The sequence below is a fragment of the Chlorocebus sabaeus genome, chromosome X, assembly GCF_047675955.1.
Source record: "Chlorocebus sabaeus isolate Y175 chromosome X, mChlSab1.0.hap1, whole genome shotgun sequence".
NCBI classification, from domain to species: Eukaryota; Metazoa; Chordata; class Mammalia; order Primates; family Cercopithecidae; genus Chlorocebus; species Chlorocebus sabaeus.
The window spans coordinates 77,265,765-77,286,843 of NC_132933.1; the positions used below are offsets into that span (position 1 = coordinate 77,265,765).

General features: G+C 36.9%; 1 protein-coding gene across 3 annotated transcripts in view; it reads left to right on the top strand.

The window, feature by feature from the left end:
* The first annotated feature begins 8,650 nt into the window (after positions 1 to 8,650).
* ZDHHC15 (zDHHC palmitoyltransferase 15) overlaps positions 8,651 to 21,079 on the top strand; it is a 204,858-nt gene continuing 192,429 nt past the window's right edge. For all 3 annotated transcript variants that reach the window (XM_037989509.2, XM_007992113.3, XM_073013559.1), the window contains exon 1: positions 8,651 to 9,050. In XM_037989509.2, coding sequence (XP_037845437.1) covers positions 8,915 to 9,050 — 136 coding nt within the window. In that variant the 5' untranslated portion in view covers positions 8,651 to 8,914. The remainder of the gene's footprint in view (positions 9,051 to 21,079) is intronic.

Genomic DNA, 21,079 nt, shown 5'->3' on the forward strand with positions numbered 1-21,079 from the left:
CTCGAATAGTACCTCACATCTCAATATTAATGTTGAATATACATGATCTAAATGCTCCTCTTAAAAGATACAGATTGGTAGAATGGATTTTAAAAATCACAAATTGATCTCTACTAAAAATACAAAAGTTAGCTGGGCATGGGAGGCTGAGGTTGGAGAATCGCTTGAACCCGGGAGGCGGAGGTTGCAGTGATCCGACATCGCACCACTGCACTCCAGCCTGGCGACAGAGTGAGACTCCATCTTAAAAGAAAAAAAAAAAAAAAAGAAATCATAAACTGATGCTGTCTTCAAGACACACACCTAACATGTAAGGATATTTATAGACTCAAGGTAAAGGGGTGGAAAATGATATTTCATGCAAAAGACAACCAAAAGTGAGCAGTAATTCCTATTATTATATCAGATAAAGCACATTTTAAAGCAGCAACAGTAATAATAATAATAAAAGAATCAATCCAACAAGAAAATATTACAATCCTAAATATGTATGCACCTACCTCTGGAGCTCCCAGATTCACAAAACTATTACTACTAGACTTGGGGAAATCAGTAGACAGCAACACAATAACAGTGAGTGACTTTAAGACTCCACTGACAGCACTAGAGAGATGATCATGGCAGAAATTCAACAAAGAAACACTGAATTTAAACTGTACACTAGAACAAACGAACTACACAGATATCTACAGAACATTCTATCAATAACTGCAGAATATACCTTCTTCTCATCAGCTGCTCACGGAACATTCTCCAAGACTGAGCATACAACAGGACACAAAATAAGTCTCAACAAATTCTTAAAAATCAAAATCACTTGGAGTATCTTCTCAAACCACAGTGGAATAAAACTAGAAATCAATTACCAAGGGAACCCTGAAAACTATACAAATACATGAAAATTGAACAATCTGCTCCTGAATAATTTTGGGGGTAATAAAATCAAGATGTAAATTTTAAAATTATTTGAAATTAATGATAACAGTGATGCAACTTATCACAACTCCTGAAATAAAGCAGAAGCCATGCTAAGAAAAAAGTTTACAGCACTAAATGCCTACATTGAAATGTCTGAAATCTCACAAATAGACAAACTAACAACACATCTCAAGGAACTAGAGAAAGAAGAACAAACCAAACCCAAAGCTAGCAGAAGAAAAAAAAATGACAAAGATCAGAGCAGAACTAAATGAAATTAAAACTAAAAAATAAAAAACACAATACCAAAGATCAATGAAACAGAAAACTGTTTTTTCAAAAGACAACATCAATAGACTATTAGGTACATTAACCCAGAAACAAAGAGAAAAGATTCAAATAAGCTTAATTGAAAATGAAAGTGAAGACTTACAACCAATAGCACAGAAGTATAAAAATCCATTTGAGATTACTATGAACTCTATGTACTCAAACTAGAATATCTACAGAAAATCAATAGATTCCTGGAAACATACAACCCTCCTAGCTTGAATCAGAAATAGAAATCCTGAACACACCAATAGCAAGCAGTGGTGATATTGAATCAGTAATACAAAATTTGCCAAAAATAAGCCCAAAGCCAGATGGATTCACATACAAATTCTACCCAACATTTGAAGAACTGGGTGTTACTGAAACTGTTTCAAAAGACTGAGAAAGAGCAAATATTCCCTAATTCATTCTATGAAGCCTGTATATCCCAAATACCAAAGCCAAGAAGGGACACGATAAGAAGAAAACAACAGACCCATATCCCTGACAAACACAGATGCAAAAATACTCAACAAAATACTAGCTAACCAAATTCCACATTAAAAAGTTAATTAACCGTGATCAAGTGAGTTTTGTCCCACGGATGCAGGGATGGTTCAACACATGCAAGTCAATAGATTCAGAAAAAGCATTTGATAAATTCTATCATCCCTTTATGATAAAAACCCTCAACAAACTAGGCATAGAAGGGATGTACCTCAAGATAATAAAAGCCATATATAAAAACCCCACAGCCAGCACTATACTGAATGAGGAAAAATTGAAATAATTCCCTGACAACAGGAATGCGACAAGGATGCCCACATTCAACACTTTTATTCAACATAGTACTGGAAATACTAGCCAGAACAATCAGATAAGAGAAAGAAATAAAGGGCACCCAAATTGGAAAACAGGAAGTCAAACTATCTCTGTTTGCTGATATGATTGTGTACCAAGAAAATGATTGTATACCAAGAAAACCCCAAAGACTCCTCCAAAAAATCTCCTAGGTTTGATAAATGAATTCAGTAAAGTCTCAGGTTATAAAGTCAATATACATAAATCAGTAGCACTGCTATACACCAACGACGACTAAGCACAGAATCAAATCAATAACTCACTTCATTTTGCAACAGATGGAAAAAAATAAAATGAAATACCTAGGAGTATTAACCAAGGAGGCGAAAAAAATAATAGATGACACAAACAAATGGAAATATATCCCATGCTCATGTGGTGAAGAAGAAACAGTTACACACTGCTGGTAAGAATGTAAATTAGTAAAACTTTTCATGGAAAGGAGTATGTAGATTTTTCAAATAACTAAAAGTAGATCTACCATTTCATCCAGCAATTCCACTACTAGATATGTACCCAAAGGAAAAGAAGCCATTATATCAAAAAGAAATCTGTACATGTATGTTTATTGCAGCACAATTCATAATTGTGAAGACATGAAACCAACCTAAGTGCCCATCAACTGATGAGTGAATAATTAAAATGTTATATATATATATATATATATATATACACACACACATATATATACACACACACACACACACACCAAGGAATACTACTCAACCATAAAAAAGAATGAAATAATGTAATCTTCAGCAACTTGGATGAAACTGGAGGTCAATATTCTAAGTGAAGTAACTCAGGAATGAAAAACCAAACACTGTATGTTCTCACTTATAAGTGGGAACTAAGCTATGGGTATGCAAGGACATACAGAATGGTTTAATGGACACTGGAAACCCAGAAGAGGGGAGAGTTGGAGGATGATTAAGGACAAAAAACTACATATTGGGTACAATGCACAGTATTTGGGTGACAGGTGCACTAAAATCTCAGACTTCCTCACTATATAATTCGTCCATGTAACCCAAAATCACTTGTACCCCTATTGCTATTGAAAATTTTAAAAAGAACCAAAAAATAAAATTAAAAATTAAGAAAAAGAAATAAACAATTTGAATAGGCCTATATCTATTAATGATATTGAATCAATAACTAATAACCTTCCAAAACAGACATCACCAGGCCCTGATGGGTTCGCTGGTGAATTCCACAAAACATTTAAGGAAGGAATTTTATCAATCCTGTATAATTTCTTTCAAATTATAGAAGCAGAGGAAATACTTCCTACCAAATTCTATCAGGCCAGCATCACCCTAATACCAAAAACCAGGCAAAGACACTAGAAGAGGAGAAAACTACAGATCAATATCTCTAATGAACATAGATGCAAAAATTCTCAACAAAATACTAGCAAATCAAACCCAATGTATAAAAATAAGTATACACCTCAATCAAGTGAGATTTATTCCAAGTATGCAAGGCCAGTACAACATTAGAATATCAATTAATGTAATCCATACCATCAACAGGTTGCAGAAGAAAAATCACATGATCATATCATTAGATGCAAATAAAACATCTGACAAAATCCAACATCTATTCATAATTTTTTTAAAATCTTAGAAAACTGGGAAATGAGGGAAACTTCCTTAACTTAATAAGAATATCTGTTTTAAAATCCCTGTAACTAACATCATGTTTAATGGTAAGAAAATAGAATCTTTCCCATTAAAATCAGGAACAGGGCAAGGATGTCCGTGAGCAAGGATGACCCTCTTGGCATCCTTTTCAATATCATACTGGACGTCCTAGCTAATGCAATGAGACAAGAAAATGAAACAAAAGGAATACTAATTGGGAAGGATGAAACAACATTGTTTTTGTTCATCGATTACATGATTGTTTATGCAGAAAATCTGAAAGAATCAATGAAAAAGCTGGAACTAATAAGCAATTATAGCAAAGTTGAAGGACACAAGGTTAATATACAAAAGTCAATCACTTTTCTATAAAGCAGCAATGAACAAGAGGAATTTGAAATTATTAACACAATTCCATTTACATTGGCATGAAATACTTAAGTAGAAATCCCATTTACATTAGCATGAAATACTTAAGTGGAAATCTAACAAAATATGTACAAGATTTATATGACGAAAACTACAAAATTCTGATGAAATCAACGAAGAACTACATAAATGGAAAGGTGTTCCATATTTATGGATAGGAAGACCCAATATTATCATGATGTCAGTTCTTCCCAATCTATAGATTCAATGCAATCCCAATCAAAATCCCAGCAAATTACTTTGTGGATATCAACAAACTCATTCTACAGTTTTTATGGAGAGGCAAAATATCCAGAACACCACAATATTAAAAAAGAACAATGTTAGAGGACTGACACTACCCAATTTCAAGACTTACTATAAAGCAACAATAATCAAGACACTGTGATATTGATGAAATAACAGACAAACAGATCAGTGGAAAAAATAGAAAACCCGGAAATAGAAACAGACCTACATAAATAAAATCTCCTGATCTTTAACAAAGGGGTAAATGCAATACAATGGAGAAAATATCTTGTTTTATTCCTTTTTTTTTTTTTAAAGACAGAGTCTTGCTCTATGGCCCAGGCTGGAATGCAGTGATGCAATATTGGCTCACTGCAACCTCCACCTCCTGGGTTCAAGTGATTCTCCTGCCTCAGCCTCCTGAGTAGCTGGCATTACAGGCGCATGCCATCATGCCCATCTAATTTTTGTATTTTTAGTAGAGAGAGGGTTTCACCATGTTGGCCAGGCTTGTCTCAAACTCCTGACCTCAGGTGATCCAACGGCCTTGGCCTCCTAAAGTGCTAGGAAAGATCATCATTTTTACAAATGGTTCTGGAACAACTGGACATCCACACGCAAAAAAATAAATCTAGACACAGACGTTAAACTCTTCATAAAAATTAACTCAAAATGGATCACAGACTTAAATACAAAACACAAAACCCTATAACTCCCAGAATGTAACATATGTGAAAATTCAGATAACCTTGGGTTTGGTGATGGCTGATGGAACAGCAAAGACACAATCCATGAAAGAAAGAATTAATAAGCTGGTCTTCATTAAAATAAAAAATTGCTCTGCTAAAGACACTATCAAGAGAATAAACAGGCCACACACTGAAAGAAAATATTTGCAAAAGACACATGATAAAGAGCTGTAATCTAAAATACACAAAAATTCTTTAAAATTAAACAATAAGAAAGCAAGCATCTCAAAAAAAGGGCTAAAGACCTGAATAGACACCTCACCAAAGAGGATATATAGATGGCAAATAAACATATGAAAAGATGCTCCACACTATATGTCATCAGGGATGTGCAAATTAAAACAATGAAATACCACTACAGACTTTTCCAATGGCCAAAATCCAGAACACTAACCTCACCAAATTCTAGCAAGGATATAGAGCAACAGGAACTCTCAGTCATTTCTGCTGGAAACACAAAATGGTACAGCTACTATTGAAGACACTTTGGCAGTTTCTTACAAAACTAAATATACTTTTACCACATGATCCAACAATTTCAGTCCTTGGTATTTACCCAAATTAGGTGAAAACCCATGTCCACACAAAAACTTGCACATGGATGTTTATAGCAGCTTTATTCATAACGACCAAAACTTGGAAGCAACCAAGATGTCTTTCAGTAGGTAAGTGTATAAATAAACTGTGGTACATCTAGAAAATGGAATATTATTCAATACTAATAAGAAATGAGTTATCAAGCCATGAAAAGACATGGAGGAATCTTAAATGCGTATTACTAAGTGACAGAAGCCAATCTGCAAAGGTTACATACTGTATCATTCCAACTATATGACATTCTGGAAGAAGCAAACTATGGAAACAGTAAAAAAAAAATCAACAGTTTCCAAGAGTTGTGGAGAGGGAGAGATGAACAGGTAGAACACAGAGGAGTTTTAGGGCAGCAAAAATATTCTATATGATACTGTAATGGTGGATACAAGATATTATATATTTGTCCAAACCCACAGACTATACAACACCAAGGGTGAATGCTAATAGAATCTATGGACTTTGGATGAAAAATATGTGTTGATGCTGATTCATAGATTGTAACAAATGTACCACTCTGGCGGGGGATGTTGATAATGGGGGCTATGCATGTGGTGGTAGGGGTTATATGGGAAATCTTTGAACCTTCCTTTCAATTTTGCTGTTAATCTAACATTGGTCTAACAAATAAAGTCTTTAAAAATAAATTTAAATAAATGTACGCTTTGCATGCTATATGATCTATGTCACAACTACTCCAACTCAGAATTGTACAAAACAGCCATAGACTCTGGGTAAACAAATTGACATGAATGTGTTCCAATAAAACTTTATTCTGACTTTTAAAAAGCCAGTGGGCCATATTTGCCCCATAAGCATAATTTGCCAATCCTTGATATATACACTTGAACATGGTTTGTCTCTCTGGTTCTTGACCCTCCATGCTCCTTTGGGTATGAGCTATCCCTGTCATAAGCCCCCCACCCCAGACCATTTGATTAGTGATCAGGCTTAGAAGAGGAAGATTTAGGCAAAACTAATCATGTCAAAACATGAAAGTTATCAACTTCCCCCACCAAATCTGCTCTTTTCATAATAGACCCTATCATGGTGATTGGCAACACTGTTCATTCAGGCATTGAAGTTAGAAATCTGGTTGTTAGCTTTAACTTATCTCACTCTTCACCTCACTCTTCACCAAGTTGATAAATTCTGTTGATTTCCCCCAACACTATTACATCTTTCCCCTCCTTTCCTCCCCTCATAGCCTGGCTTAGGCCTAGGCTCTTACCATCTCTTGGTTAGACTACTGTAATATCTTCCAGCAAAAGCGCAGTCCCCCAAGTACGTTGTGCTGTTTCGCATACGTTTGCCCTACATATTTCCTTTTGCCTGGAATCCCCTCCTCCTTTAAATCCTACTCCCATCTCTTATCTTCTTGGTGAACTCCTAGTCATTATTCAAAACCCAACTGGGACTTTCCCTTTCACACTTAATGATTGCCTCCTCAAGGCTACTTGGTTTAAACAGTATACCCTCGACAATCCCAAGATATATGTTCCGCGAGCCCCAAATTAATGAACATTAGAAAATTTAAGTATACATGTCAGAACCTTAGGGCTCAAATAATTAACTGGGCTACTAAATATTGTAACTAAAATGAATTCTGCATTCCATTGCATCATGAATTTAGTAACATCAACCATAAAATCAGCTTAATCTGAAAAGAAACAATAAAGCTTTTATCACTTCAGGTAATTTACTGCATATATAACCATAAATAAAGAACAGAGAGCAACCTTGTAGAGACACTTGCTCCCACACAGTACTCACACAGAATGTGAATCACACATGCATCTCACCAAAATCACAAATGTCTTCATGTAAAAGACCTTTGGAAAAAACAGTGAGGGTCAAATCCATAAATGCCAAGAGCCTGCTGTACTTCTATTATTGTACTTGTGTCAATGAACAACTACGGCCCCAAAGAGAACATGAGCTTCTTGGGGTCAGGCCACTATTTTGTCATTCTTTTTGTACCAAAGTTGATCTAACAGGAAGCAACCACTCCAAAAACATTTGATGAATTAAATTATCTTCTAGTTGAGCTTCCTACTTCCAGGCCATCTTCCTTTCCAAAATCCTGCCAGTTATTTCACAAAAACATATTCCTGATGTCACTCCATTTTCCCCAAAACTTGGATGGCTCTTCATAATCTGCGTTACATGATTATGTCCCCAAGCCATGCTAGGACATATAAGAGCCTTCACACCACGGCCTCATATTCCCAGTCTCATTCGTAGCCTCTCTTCTTCACACACACTCTTCAAGCCACACTAGCTGCTCCTGGAACATTTTTGGACTTTCATTACTCTATGACTTTTAAATGCTGTTTTCTCTGTCTAAAAGGTCCTCCTCCTCTCATCTGCCTGGAAAACCTGAATTTATTAATATAGCTCAGCTTAAATATCACTACCTATGTAGCTTTCCATGACCCCTCTCAGAATCACTGTCTCCCTCATTTGTTTTTTTATACCAATGTGTTTGTTCTAAAAACATACTAAGCTGATTCTGTGGGTAGGGCAAAGGGAAGGAGGGAGGGCCCTGTCAAAGGACTTACCCAAGCAGCGACTGCGGCACTACGTGTTAAGCATATTGTTCAAGCAGCAGTGGGAGGATGGAGCTGGATGGCCTTCATGTTATGAGATGCTATGGCTCGCATCTTTCACACTGCGTGTGTGTGTGTGTGTGTGTGTGTGTGTGTGTAACTGTGTGGGGGGCAGCAGGAGGAGAGAAAGAGAACGAAGGGGGAGAGAGAGACAGAGACAGAAACAAAGAGGGCGGACGCAGTGCAGTAAGAGCAGATGGGCGGACCCAAATTTCTTCTGCTTCACGATTTTGCGGAGGTCCAGCCCTGCATCCAGCCTTGAAACACGGGGTGGGGAGGAGGCGGAAAGGGGAGGGACTGCACTACCTCTGAGCGTGCTAGCCGCGACTGCCTGACGGATCACCCTTCCGCTCCAACATCGCTAGTTCCTCAACGCCGTGACTCAAGCCTATTGTGCCAGGCGGGGCGCACTCAGCAGCGCAGCCCCACAGGTGGCGACGGCTCGGCGAGAGGGTTCCCGCCAGGCTAGGCAGTGGAGTGCCGCACAGCGCGCCTTCCCGCCTCGCAACCGCCACCCTAGCGGTTCCGACCCGGCGCCAGCAGGCCTGCTTGGTCGATCTTCGAGCCAAAGATGCGGCGAGGCTGGAAGATGGCTCTGTCTGGGGGGCTGCGGTGCTGCCGCCGGGTACTGTCCTGGGTGCCAGTGCTCGTTATTGTCCTCGTCGTGCTCTGGTCCTACTATGCCTACGTCTTTGAACTCTGCCTGGGTAAGTGGGGCTGGGCACCTAAGGTGGGGAAATTATGCTCCAGTATAATCGTTTGCCCTACGTTCACTCTGGTGTCCCTTGTGTTCTCAAGCCCTCTCTCTGCGGTTTTCCTTTCTCTCCCTGGAGAGCTCCTTGTCCCCAGCCTCTGGCTTCCCACAATATTTCCTGCGCGCTCCCACCAGGGTCACACCGTGTCTCCATCGTCTCCCACCTAGGGTTTTTTTATTTCTTTGCCCTACCCACAATAATGTCCTGGCTCTTCCCACGAGGGCCCCCTTTTCTCATACAGGGCAACCACCTGCACCTATACTCTCCTTCTGGGAGCCCCTACTCTACCAAGTTGAGGAAATAACATACCCCGTGTCTTCAAACTGTTTACTCACACTAGGAATCCCACCAGTGCATCCAACTAGGAGCCCCACCATTTTCCCTCCTACTAGAATCCTACTAGGATTTCCTACTAGGGATTTCCTACTGAGAATCCCAGAATATTTCCTCTCTTACTAGCTCTCCTTTTTCACACACTGGAATCTATCGTTTTCCCGTGATCCTCTCACACTGGCTGAAGTGCTTCATATCTTTGTCCACTTGTGACCCCACAGTGCACCCTATTCTACTCCATTAAGATCTTCCCTTTTCACGCAGTGGTATGCCCTCCATTCTCTTTCCCTGTGGGTTCCCCCCATTTAATGATTTTCTTTAATGGGGTTGGTATTCTATAATACATCCTCTCCTCTCACACTAGAGTCCCTGATTATATTATACTGGAGTTCCCTGCAGTCTCCTACCTTCTTGCTTTGAGGAGCATTCAACTCCTTCCCATTAGGAGCCCCACATTATTTTCTGACAGCTTATATTGGTGACCCTGCTATTGTCACATGATGATAGTGCCTTCTTCCGTGTCTTTTCCCACTAGAGTCACCTCTTTTACCCTCCCACAAGGGTTTCCATAATTTATCTCCTATTCCATCAAAGGGCTGCTACTTTTCTAACCATTATTCCTCGTTATCTTTTTTGGGAAACCCACTCCCCACCTCCCACAGTGTTCTTTCACTTTTAGCCCCACATTCTGCCATCCTCTTCCTTTGAGGTTTCTTATTATTATTTCTTCTTACTTCTCATTGGATTGCATTTGTCCTATCTTCTCAAACTGGGGAAACCCCATTCTTTCTTACTGGGTTTCTAATATTTTCTACTTCTCCCAATGGGCATATCATTTCTCATTCCCTCTCATTAGACTACCCCTTTTTAAATTCTATGATCTTTTTTTTTACCCTGTCCTGTCACACTAAGGAGCACTCTATACCCTCCTTATTTGCAGAATGGTTCTCACACTATAGCTTGTGCATTCAAACTCAGAATTCTACAATATTTCCCGACACAAACCCCAAGTCTCTCCCCTGTATTATTCCCACTTTCCACTTTAATTCCCCACGTTCCCCATTCTTATTATTATTGGCCTTGCAATGCTCTCATCAACTCACACTGGCATTTTCATATTATATCCTGTCTTGTTACAATAGGGTCCCTGCTTTTCTCACAGTAAAATCTCCCCTTGTCCCTGTCTTCTCATGTTGAAGAATCCCTGTCTCCTCTCAAAAGAGATTCCACTAATACTTGTCACTCTTACCACTTTGACACTATAATTCCATCGCCAGCACCCTTAAACTTGTGGCCTACAATGTTCCCTATTCATCTAGTTTGGGGCTCCAATATGTTTATACTCCTCTCACAGTAGGACTCCTGCCCCATTGGACATCCCCTCACTCCCAAGTCCTTCTGAGACTTCTATATTTTTTCATACCAAACTCTTCTCTCACCTTAAAAATGATGGTAAGGATGCTGCTTTTTTGAACTCTGGGACCTGACTCCATTTGTAATTTTCTTCTATTACATATTTACAAAGCAATAGTCTACCCCAGGTAGACTGGGACAAACTAGGGAGGCAGGAGATGATCCTCTTTTCCAATATAGAACTTTCTATATTCTAATTCTATAACTTTCTATATTCTAATTCTAATTGCCTCTCTGAATCACAATTTGAATTTTTCTTACCTCTTTCTTAGAGATATTATGGAAAATGCAGAGAGAGCTCTTAAAAATAAATTTCATTAGTTGCCTTCATAGATACAAGTTAGCCTAGTTTTCTTTTGTATCTCAATCCAGTATTGGGATGCATTAAGTAGACTATGCAATGACTGGGAAGCTTTTCTATTCTCAGACCTTACTACTTTGGCTTTTTGTATGATTGATTGAAGGGTCAAGAGTTCAGCACCCTTTGATGAGTTGATGGGTGCAGCACACCAACATGGCACAAGTATACATATGTAACAAACCTACATATTATGCACATGTACCCTAGAACTTAAAGTATAATAATAATTTTTTAAAAAAAAGAGTTCAGCACCCTTATTATGGTACGGACAATGCTCCTAGGATCAATGCCATATTGTAAGCAACTTATTTTGGAGATTTTCAGTATTGACTCATATGAGCTTCATCAAGATATATTTTAAAAATTCATGATGATAATGACTAAGACTTATATAGTGCATACTCTGTGCCAGAAAATGTTCTAAGTTCTGTAGATAAACTATATATTAATTCATTTAATCATCACAATAACTATATGAGGCAGGTACCATTACTGTTTCCATTGTATAGATGTGTAAACTGAGGCACAGATGAGCAAACCAAGGTAAAGACCAAGTTACTGCAAATAATTGGCCTTCTATAAATTCTTCTTTAGTCATGTAATATTAACAGCTGAAAGGCAGTGTAGGACTTATTTGGTTTGTTTTAGTTAACATACTTGCACCACACTGCTACATACCAAGTACTATTTCTAGGTGACTACACACACAGATATATAATCTTTGTAACAACTTTCCAATGTATATACTATCATTGCTTGTTTGTAAACTGGGGAACAGACAGAATAAATAGCTTACCTAAGGTCACAGAGCTAGTAAATGGCCAAACTTAAAACCCAGGCAATATGTTGCCACAGTCTCCTCTACTAATACAGAGGTAAAAACTTGTGACATACAAGCCAGATGTAGCCTTCAGATATATTTTGCCTGACCTGCACAGTGTTTTCTTAACATTTTGCATCAGTTCCCATTATTTAAAAGTCAGGAGAATAAGGCAGCTTTGAGTTTGAACTCTGGTGAACCAGTCCACCCTGCCATCATCAATTTAACAATCTTGTAACAAATTAGCAACCTGGGTTTCAGAAAGGTTAAATCAAATTTTCCTAAGGCCACACATTTAGTAATAGTGGAGAGTTGGAAATCCAGGCTGCCTGATACCTAGGCCATACCTTTTCCAATACAAGCAAATTAACAAGTATGCATTTCAGTAAGACTCAAAAAGTAACATTAAAGACCTAACTTCTTTCCAGGGATAAAACCTGATGTCTTTCTCCCTAACATTACATTAGAGCTGAAACCAAAAGTGATGTTTTCGTCCTATAATTCTTAGAGTTTGAATTCTGCCATTACTAGCCAGGAGACCTCGGGCAAGTACCTTCACTCTCTCAACCTCAGTTGTCTCACGTGTACCTTGCTTCTACAGTTGTTCATCCATATGACAAATGGTTGCTTAGCACTCAATATATGCCAGGTATTACTGCTGTGAGGCTTAAATAACATGGTGCCTGAAAAGCATGCATCACAGTTCACAACACGTTATAAGAGCTCATTAGATAGTAACTTGTGATTACTAAAGATATAAAGGATTCTTCCTAACCCAGGAAAATAAGAAGCTTAGCTTTTTAGAGAGGAAGGAAAGTAACAGTATCCATTTTATTGGGGTGAAATGTATATAACATAGAATTAACCATTTTTAAGTGTTCACCTCAGTGCCACTTAGCACTCACAATGTTGTGCAGCCATCACCTCTATGTAGTTCCAAATGTTTCTGTTATCCCATAAAGAAACCTCCTAGGCATTAAGCAGTCACTCCCTGTTCCCTCTTCCCCCAAGTCCTAGCCAATTATTAATCTGCATTCTGTCTCTATGGATTTACCTATTATGGATATTCCATATAAATAGAATCATAAAATATGTGTTCTTTTGTGTCTGACTTCTTCCAATTAACAAAATGTTTTTGAAATTGATCCACATTGTATTATGTGACAGTAATTTATCCCTTTTAATGGCTGAATAATAGTCTATTGTGTGTATATATGTATATATATATACCAGTTTGTTATCCATTCATTCATTAATGGACATTTGGGCTATTTCCACCTTTTTGTCTCTTCTGAATAGTGCTGTTACAAACATTCATGTACAAGTATTTGTTTGAATATCTGTCTTCAGTTCTTTTGAATGTATATACCAGGGAGATGGATGGGGATAATTGGACTGTATGGTAATTCTATGTTTAACTTTCTGAGGAACCTCCAAACTGTCTTCCACAGTGGCTGCACCATTTTACATTCCCATCACAGAATGATATCACAGAAGGGTTCCAATTTGTCCACATTCTCACCAAGACTTGTTATTTTCAGTTTTATTTTTATTATAGCCATCTTACTGGGTATGAAGGGGTATCTCATTGTGGATTTGATTTGTATTTCCGTAATGACTAAAAGTATTGAGAATCTTTTCATGTACTTGTTTGCCATCCATATATCTTCTTTGGGAAAATGTCTATTCAAGCCATTGTCCATTTTTTAATTGGGATTTTTAAATTGAGTTGTCTTTTTGTTGTTGAATTTTAATATTTTTTGCATGTTCTGAATACTTGATCCTTATTGGATAAATTATTTGCAAACATTTTCTCCCATACCTGATAGTATCATTTTATACACAAAGATTTTAATTCTAATAAAATTCAATTTATCTATTTTTTCTTTCGTTACCTATGCTTTTGATGTCATATTTAAGAATCCATTACCAAATGCAAGACCATAAAGATTTACCCCTGTGGGTTATTTTTTGTTTGTTTGTTTTCGGTTTTTTGGGTTTTTTTTTCTTTTTATACAGGACCTCACTATGTTGCCTGGGCTGATCTCAAACTCCTGGGCTCAAGCGATCCTCCCACTTTAGCCTTTCAAATAGCTGGGACTATAAGCATGTGCCCTGTGTTTTCTTATAAGAATTTTATGGAACTAGAAGTACCATATGACCCAGCCATCCCATTACTGGGTATATACCCAAAGGATTATAAATCATACATGCACATGTATGTTCATTGTGGCACTGTTCACAGTAGCAAAGATTTGGAATCAACCCAAATGTCCATCAGTGACAGACTGGATTAAGAAAATGTGGCACATATACACCATGGAATACTATGCAGCCATAAAAAGGATGAGTTTGTGTCCTTTGTAGGGACGTGGATGCAGCTGGAAACCATCATTCTCAGCAAACTCTCACAAGAACAGAAAACCAAACACCGCATGTTCTCACTCATAGGTGGGAACTGAACAATGAGATCACCTGGACTCGGGAAAGGGAACATCACACACCGGGGCCTATCACGGGGAGGGGGGAGGGGGGAGGGATTGCATTGGGAGTTATACCTGATGTAAATGATGAGTTGATGGGTGCTGACAAGTTGATGGGTGCAGCACACCAACATGGCACAAGTATATATATGTAACAAACCTGCACGTTATGCACATGTACCCTAGAACTTAAAGTATAATAATAAAAAATTTTAAAAAAGAAAAACTTAGATGTCATTAGGTAAAATACACTTACAGTTTTAAATAGCATGATGTGTCACATACTAATACCCTATAGAACTTGAACCTTCATTATGAATAATATTTATAATAAATATAGAAATGATATCACAAGATTTCTCTCTCCAAAATAGGTGAATGTGGTGTGTGTGCATGTGTGTGTGTATGCCTACTATAAGTTATAACAAGTTCATTCAGGTTTTATAAATAAAGCAATAATGTGCATTAAAAACAAAAAGAATTGCATGCTTTTAGCTCTCACTTTTAGGTATTTTAGCCATTCTGAGTTAATTTTTTGTATCTGGTGTAAGATAGGAGTCCAGCTTTTTGTTGTTGTTGTTGAATATGGATAACTAGTTATCCTAGCACTGCTTGTAGAAGAGGCTATTCTTTCCTCTACTGGGTATGATCATAAAAACTCAATTGACTGTAGATTTATGCATCTAATTCTGTACTCTCAATTCTGTTTCATTGATTTATTTGTCTGTCCTTCTGCCAGCACCATATACTGTACCTTTGTAATAAATTTTGAAATCAAGAAGTGAGTTCTCCAGTTTTTTTTTTTTTTTTTTTAATTATTTGTTAGCTGGGTGTGGTAGCTCAAGGCTGTAATCCCATAATTTTGGGAGGCCAAGGCAGGAGGATTACTTGAGCCCAGAAGTTTGAGACCAGCCTGGCCAACACAGTGACACTCCATCTCTACAAAAAATAAAAAATGTAGCTGAGCATGGTGCCATGTGCCTGTGGTCCCAGCTCCTCAAGAGGCTGAGGTGGGACGATTGCTTGAGCCCAGGAAGTCAAGGCTACAGTGAGCTGCAGTTGTGCCACTGCACTCCAGCCTCAGTGACCAAGCAAGACTCTATCTCAACAAATAAAATTGTTTTTTCTTTTGAGGCTCCCTTGCAATTTTGTATGAATTTTCGGTTCAGCTTTTCCACTTAGGCAAGAATAGAAGTTGTTTTTTATTTTTATATAGGAATTGCACTGAATCTGTATATTGTTTTGGAGAGAATTGCCACCTTAACAATATCAAGTCTTCCGATCTATAAACATGGGATGCTTTTCCATTTATTTCAGTCTTTAATTACTTTTCAGTAGTGTTTTATGGTTTTAAGTGTATTCGTCTTGAGACTCCTTTCTAAAATTTATTCTTAAATTTTTATTTCTTTTTTATATTATTATAAATGGAATCGTTTTCTTAATTTCATCTTCTGATTGTTCATTGCTAGTGTTTAGAAATAAAACTGATTTGATGTGTTGATCTTGTATTTTGCAACTTTGCTGAATTTGTTCATTAGCACTAAGATTTTTTTCTGAATTCTTTAGAAGTATCTATACATAAGATTATGTAAACTACCAATAAAGATAATTTCATTTCTTCTTTCCATCTTGAATGCCTTGTATTTATTTTTCTTGCCTAACTGCACTGGTTTGAACTTCCAGTTCAATGTTGAATGGAAGTGGTAAAATAGGAATCCTGGTCTTCTTCCTGATCTTAGGAGGGAAATTTTCAGTCTTTCACCATTGAGTATACTGTTAGCTATGGGTATTCCATAAATGCCTTTTATCAAGTTGAGGAAGTTCCCTTCTATTACTAATTTCTTGAGCATTTTTTTAATTCCAGTATGCAGAATATTGTCAAATGCTTTTCCAGCATCGATTGAGATAATCATATGGGTTTTTCCCCTCATTCTGTTAATATAACATGTCACATGATTGATTTTTGTATGGTGAACTGCCCTTACATTTCTTGGATAAATCCCACTTGATAGTGATGTGTAATCCTGTAACATGTTGCCAAATTCCATTTCCTAGTATTTGCTTAGGACTTTTGCATTTATATTTATAAGCCATATTTGTATTTTCTTTTCTTTACTTTTGATGTCTTTATCCAGCTTGGCTATCAAAATAATGCTGACCTCATAAAATGAGTTAGAAAGTGTTACCTTCTCTTATATGTTTTGCAAGAGTTTGAGAAGGAGTAATGGTAATTTTTTTTTAATGTTTTATAGAGCTTACCAGTGAAGCTACCCGGTTTTGGCTTTTCTTTGTTGGGAGGTTGTTTTGTTTTGTTTTGTTTTGTTTTTTTAACTGATTCAATCTTTTTACTTGTTAAAGGTCTGTTCCAATTTATGTTTCAATTTATGTTCCTTTCTTGAATACTATTATGATAAGAACACAATATAATATCTACCTTTTTTTTTTTTCTTTTCTGAGATGGAGTCTCCCTCTGATGCCCAGACTGGAGTGCAGTGGCGTGATCTTGGCTCACTGCAACCTCTGCCTCTGAGGTTCAAGCGATTCTCCTGCCTCAGCCTCCTGAATAGCTGGGACTACAGACACATGCCACCATGCCCTGCTAATTTTTTTTTTTTTTTTTTTTTTGTATTTTTAGTAAAGATGGGGTTTCACCGTGTCAGCCAGGATAGTCTCCACCTCCTGACATTGTGATCTGCCCACTTCGGCCTCCCAAAGTGCTGGGATTACAGGCATAAGCCATCGTGCCTGGCCTAATGTTTGTTAGAATTTACCAGTGAAACTACCCGATTTTGGCTTTTCTTTGCTGGGAGGTTTTTTATTACTGATTCAATCTTTTTACTTGTTAAAGGTCTGTTCCAATTTATGTTTCGTTTTATTTTACTTTCTTGAATATTATTATGATAAGAACACAATATAATATCTACCTTAATGAAATTTTAAGTGCACGTTATTGTTAACTATAGATATAATGTTATACAGCAGACTGTTAGAGTTTGACCATCTTGCTTAACTGAAACTTTATGCCCATTGATTAGTAATGCCTCATTGCCCTCTCCCCCAAGCCTTTGGCAGCTTCTTGAGTCAGTTTGGATACTTTGTATATTTTTAGAAATTTGTCCATATCATCCAGGTTATCTAATTTTTGGCAGACAATTGTTCCTAGTATTCTATTATATTCCTTTCTATTTTAACAATTGTGCCTAGTATTCTATTATATTTCTTTCTATTTCAGCAAGTTCTGCCGTAATGTCTCTACTTTAATTTCTGGTTTTGGTAATTTGAGTCCTCTCTCTCTCTCTCTCTCTCTCTCTCTTTTTGTTTAGTCTAGTTAAAGATGTGTCAATTTTGTCGAAATTTTAAAACTTCTCCAACTCTTGGTTTCATTGATTCTATTGTTTTTGTGTTTACCATGTTCAGTTTTCTCCATTATAATCGTTATCATATCCTTTATTTTACTAGTTTTGAATTTAGTTCTTCTGTTTTAGTTCGTTAAGGTACAAAGTTAGGTCATTAATTTGCGATTATTGTTCTTTTTAAATGTAGGCATTTACAGCCATAAATATCACTCTTTCACTACATTCTATAAGACTTGGTGTGTTGTGTTTTTGTTTTCATTTATCTCAAAGTATTTTCTAATTAATTTCACTTGTAGTTTATTCTTTGACCCATTGATTATTTAAGAGTGTATTGCTTTGTTCTCACTAAAGTAGGGGAAGGGGAATGAAGAGAGGTTAAATAATCAGTACAAAAATACAGTTGGATAGAAGAAATAAGACCTAGTGTTTGACAGATCAGTAAAATGATTCCACTATAGCATAATCTATCATATATTTCAAAATAGCCAATAAAGAATAATTTCAATGTTTCCCGCATGAAGCAAGATAGATGTTAAAATGATGAATATCCTCATTACCTTAATTTGAGTATTACATATTTTATGAATGTATCAAAATATTACAGGTACACTGAGAATATGTACATCTATAATATGCCAGTTAAAAAGTATATATTGCTTAATTTTCCTATACATTTGAATTTTATAGTTTTCATTGTGCTACTGATTTCTAGTTTCATTCCACTGTGGTCAGAAAAATACTTTGTATGATTCCATTATTTTATGTTTATCAAAACTAGTTTTGTGGCCTAGCATATGATCTATACTGGATAATGTTCCGTGTGTACTTGAGAAGAATGTGTATTCTACTGTTGTTGGGTTAAGTGTTCCACATATGTCTGTTAGGTCTAGTTGGTTTATAGTATTGCTTGAGTCCTCTCTTCACATTGATCTGTGTCTAGTTTTCCTAGTTGAGAGTGGGTATTGAAGTCTCCAACTATTAATGTAATACTGTCTACATCTCCCTTCAATTCTGTCAATGTTTACTTCCTATACATATACATTCTGTTGTTAAGTGTATATATGTTTATAATTGTTACATCTTCCTGATAGATTAACCCCTTTATCAATACATAATATTCTTTTTTTTTTTTTGCTTTTAAAAATATTTATTATTTAAATTAAACCCTTAATACTAAAGATATATTGTAAATGTTTTTTCTGAGGCATTTTTCCACATGGGCTGGATTGAAAAAGACTTCATGCCAGTCTATTGATGTTTATTTAGAGGAAAACTTTTTTCTTTTTAGTTAACATTTCTGGATAGGCATAGATATTCTTTGTTTCTGAAAGGACGTTTGAAATATGTTCAAAATCAGGAGGTTTTTTTTTAAAAAAAAAAACACTCATTCCTGATTTAATATGCAAGAATATATCAAAGTCAATGCCTAATTTTACAGAAGGAGCGGTTTCCATGGAGGTTTGGTTGTCGATGTTTAACTATTGTTTACTGTCTTTAGGTAGTCATAAACATGATTTATGGTCATTAGCATTGGAAGGATGGCTTATTTATAATCAGACAGAAGTTAAAGTGACTGGGTAAAGTTGGTTTGGCGATGGTGACTATCTATACATTGGTTGTATAAACCTCTATTCTAGCTTCTTCAGCTGCTTGAATTTGAGAGGCTTTGGTAATTGGAAGCAATGAACATTTTTATTCTGCTTTCAAACATCACACTACTCCATGAAGGGATTGCTTCTCAAGCACACTATTAACAGTAGATGTTGCAGATTCTTTAATTACTTACGTGGTTTAAGTGAAATCAGAGGTCTAGAGGGATCACATCCTCTAGGGATAGGTTCTCTTTTTTTTTTAATTAATTAATTTATTATTATTATTATACTTTAAGTTCTAGGGTACATGTGCATAACGTGCAGGTTTGTTACATATGTATAATTGTCCCATGTTGGTGTGCTGCACCCATCAACTTGTCAGCACCCATCAACTCGTCATTTACATCGGGTATAACTCCCAATGCAATCCCTCCCCACTCCCCCCTCCCCATGATAGGCCCCGGTGTGTGATGTCCCCCTTCCCGAGTCCAAGTGATCACATTGTTCAGTTCCCACCTATGAGTGAGAACATGCGGTGTTTAGTTTTCTGTTCTTGTGATAGTTTTGCTAAGAGTGATGGTTTCCAGCTGCATCCATGTCCCTACAAAGGACACAAACTCATCCTTTTTTATGGCTGCATAGTATTCCATGGTGTATATGTGCCACATTTTCTTAATCCAGTCTGTCACTGATGGACATTTGGGTTGATTCCAAGTCTTTGCTATTGTGAATAGTGCCACAATAAACATACGTGTGCATGTGTCTTTATAGCAGCATGATTTATAATCCTTTGGGTATATCCCCAGTAATGGGATGGCTGGGTCACATGGTACATCTAGTTCTAGACCCTTGAGGAATCGCCATACTGTTTTCCATAATGGTTGAACTAGTTTACAATCCCACCAACAGTGTAAAAGTGTTCCTATTTCTCCACATCCTCTCCAGCACCTGTTGTTTCCTGACTTTTTAATGATTGCCATTCTAACTGGTGTGAGATGGTATCTCATTGTGGTTTTGATTTGCATTTCTCTGATGGCCAGTGATGATGAGCATTTTTTCATGTGTCTGTTGGCTGTATGAATGCCTTCTTTTGAGAAATGTCTGTTCATATCCTTTGCCCACTTTTAGATGGGGTTGTTTGTTTTTTTCTTGTCAATTTGTTTGAGTTCTTTGTAGGTTCTGGATATTAGCCCTTTGTCAGATGAGTAGATTGCAAAAATTTTCTCCCATTCTGTAGGTTTCCCGTTCACTCTGATGGTAGTTTCTTTTGCTGTGCAGAAGCTCTTTAGTTTAATGAGATCCCATTTGTCAATTTTGGCTTTTGCTGCCGTTGCTTATGGTGTTTTAGACATGAAGTCTTTGCCCATGCCTATGTCCTGAATGGTATTACCTAGGTTTTCCTCTAGGGTTTTTATGGTATTAGGTCTAACATTTAAGTCTCTAGTCCATTTTGAATTAATTTTCGTATAAGGAGTAAGGAAAGGATCCAGTTTCAGCTTTCTACTTATGGCTAGCCAATTTTCCCAGCACCATTTATTAAATAGGGAATCCTTTCCCCATTTCTGGTTTCTCTCAGGTTTGTCAAAGATCAGATGGCTGTAGATGTGTGGTATTATTTCTGAG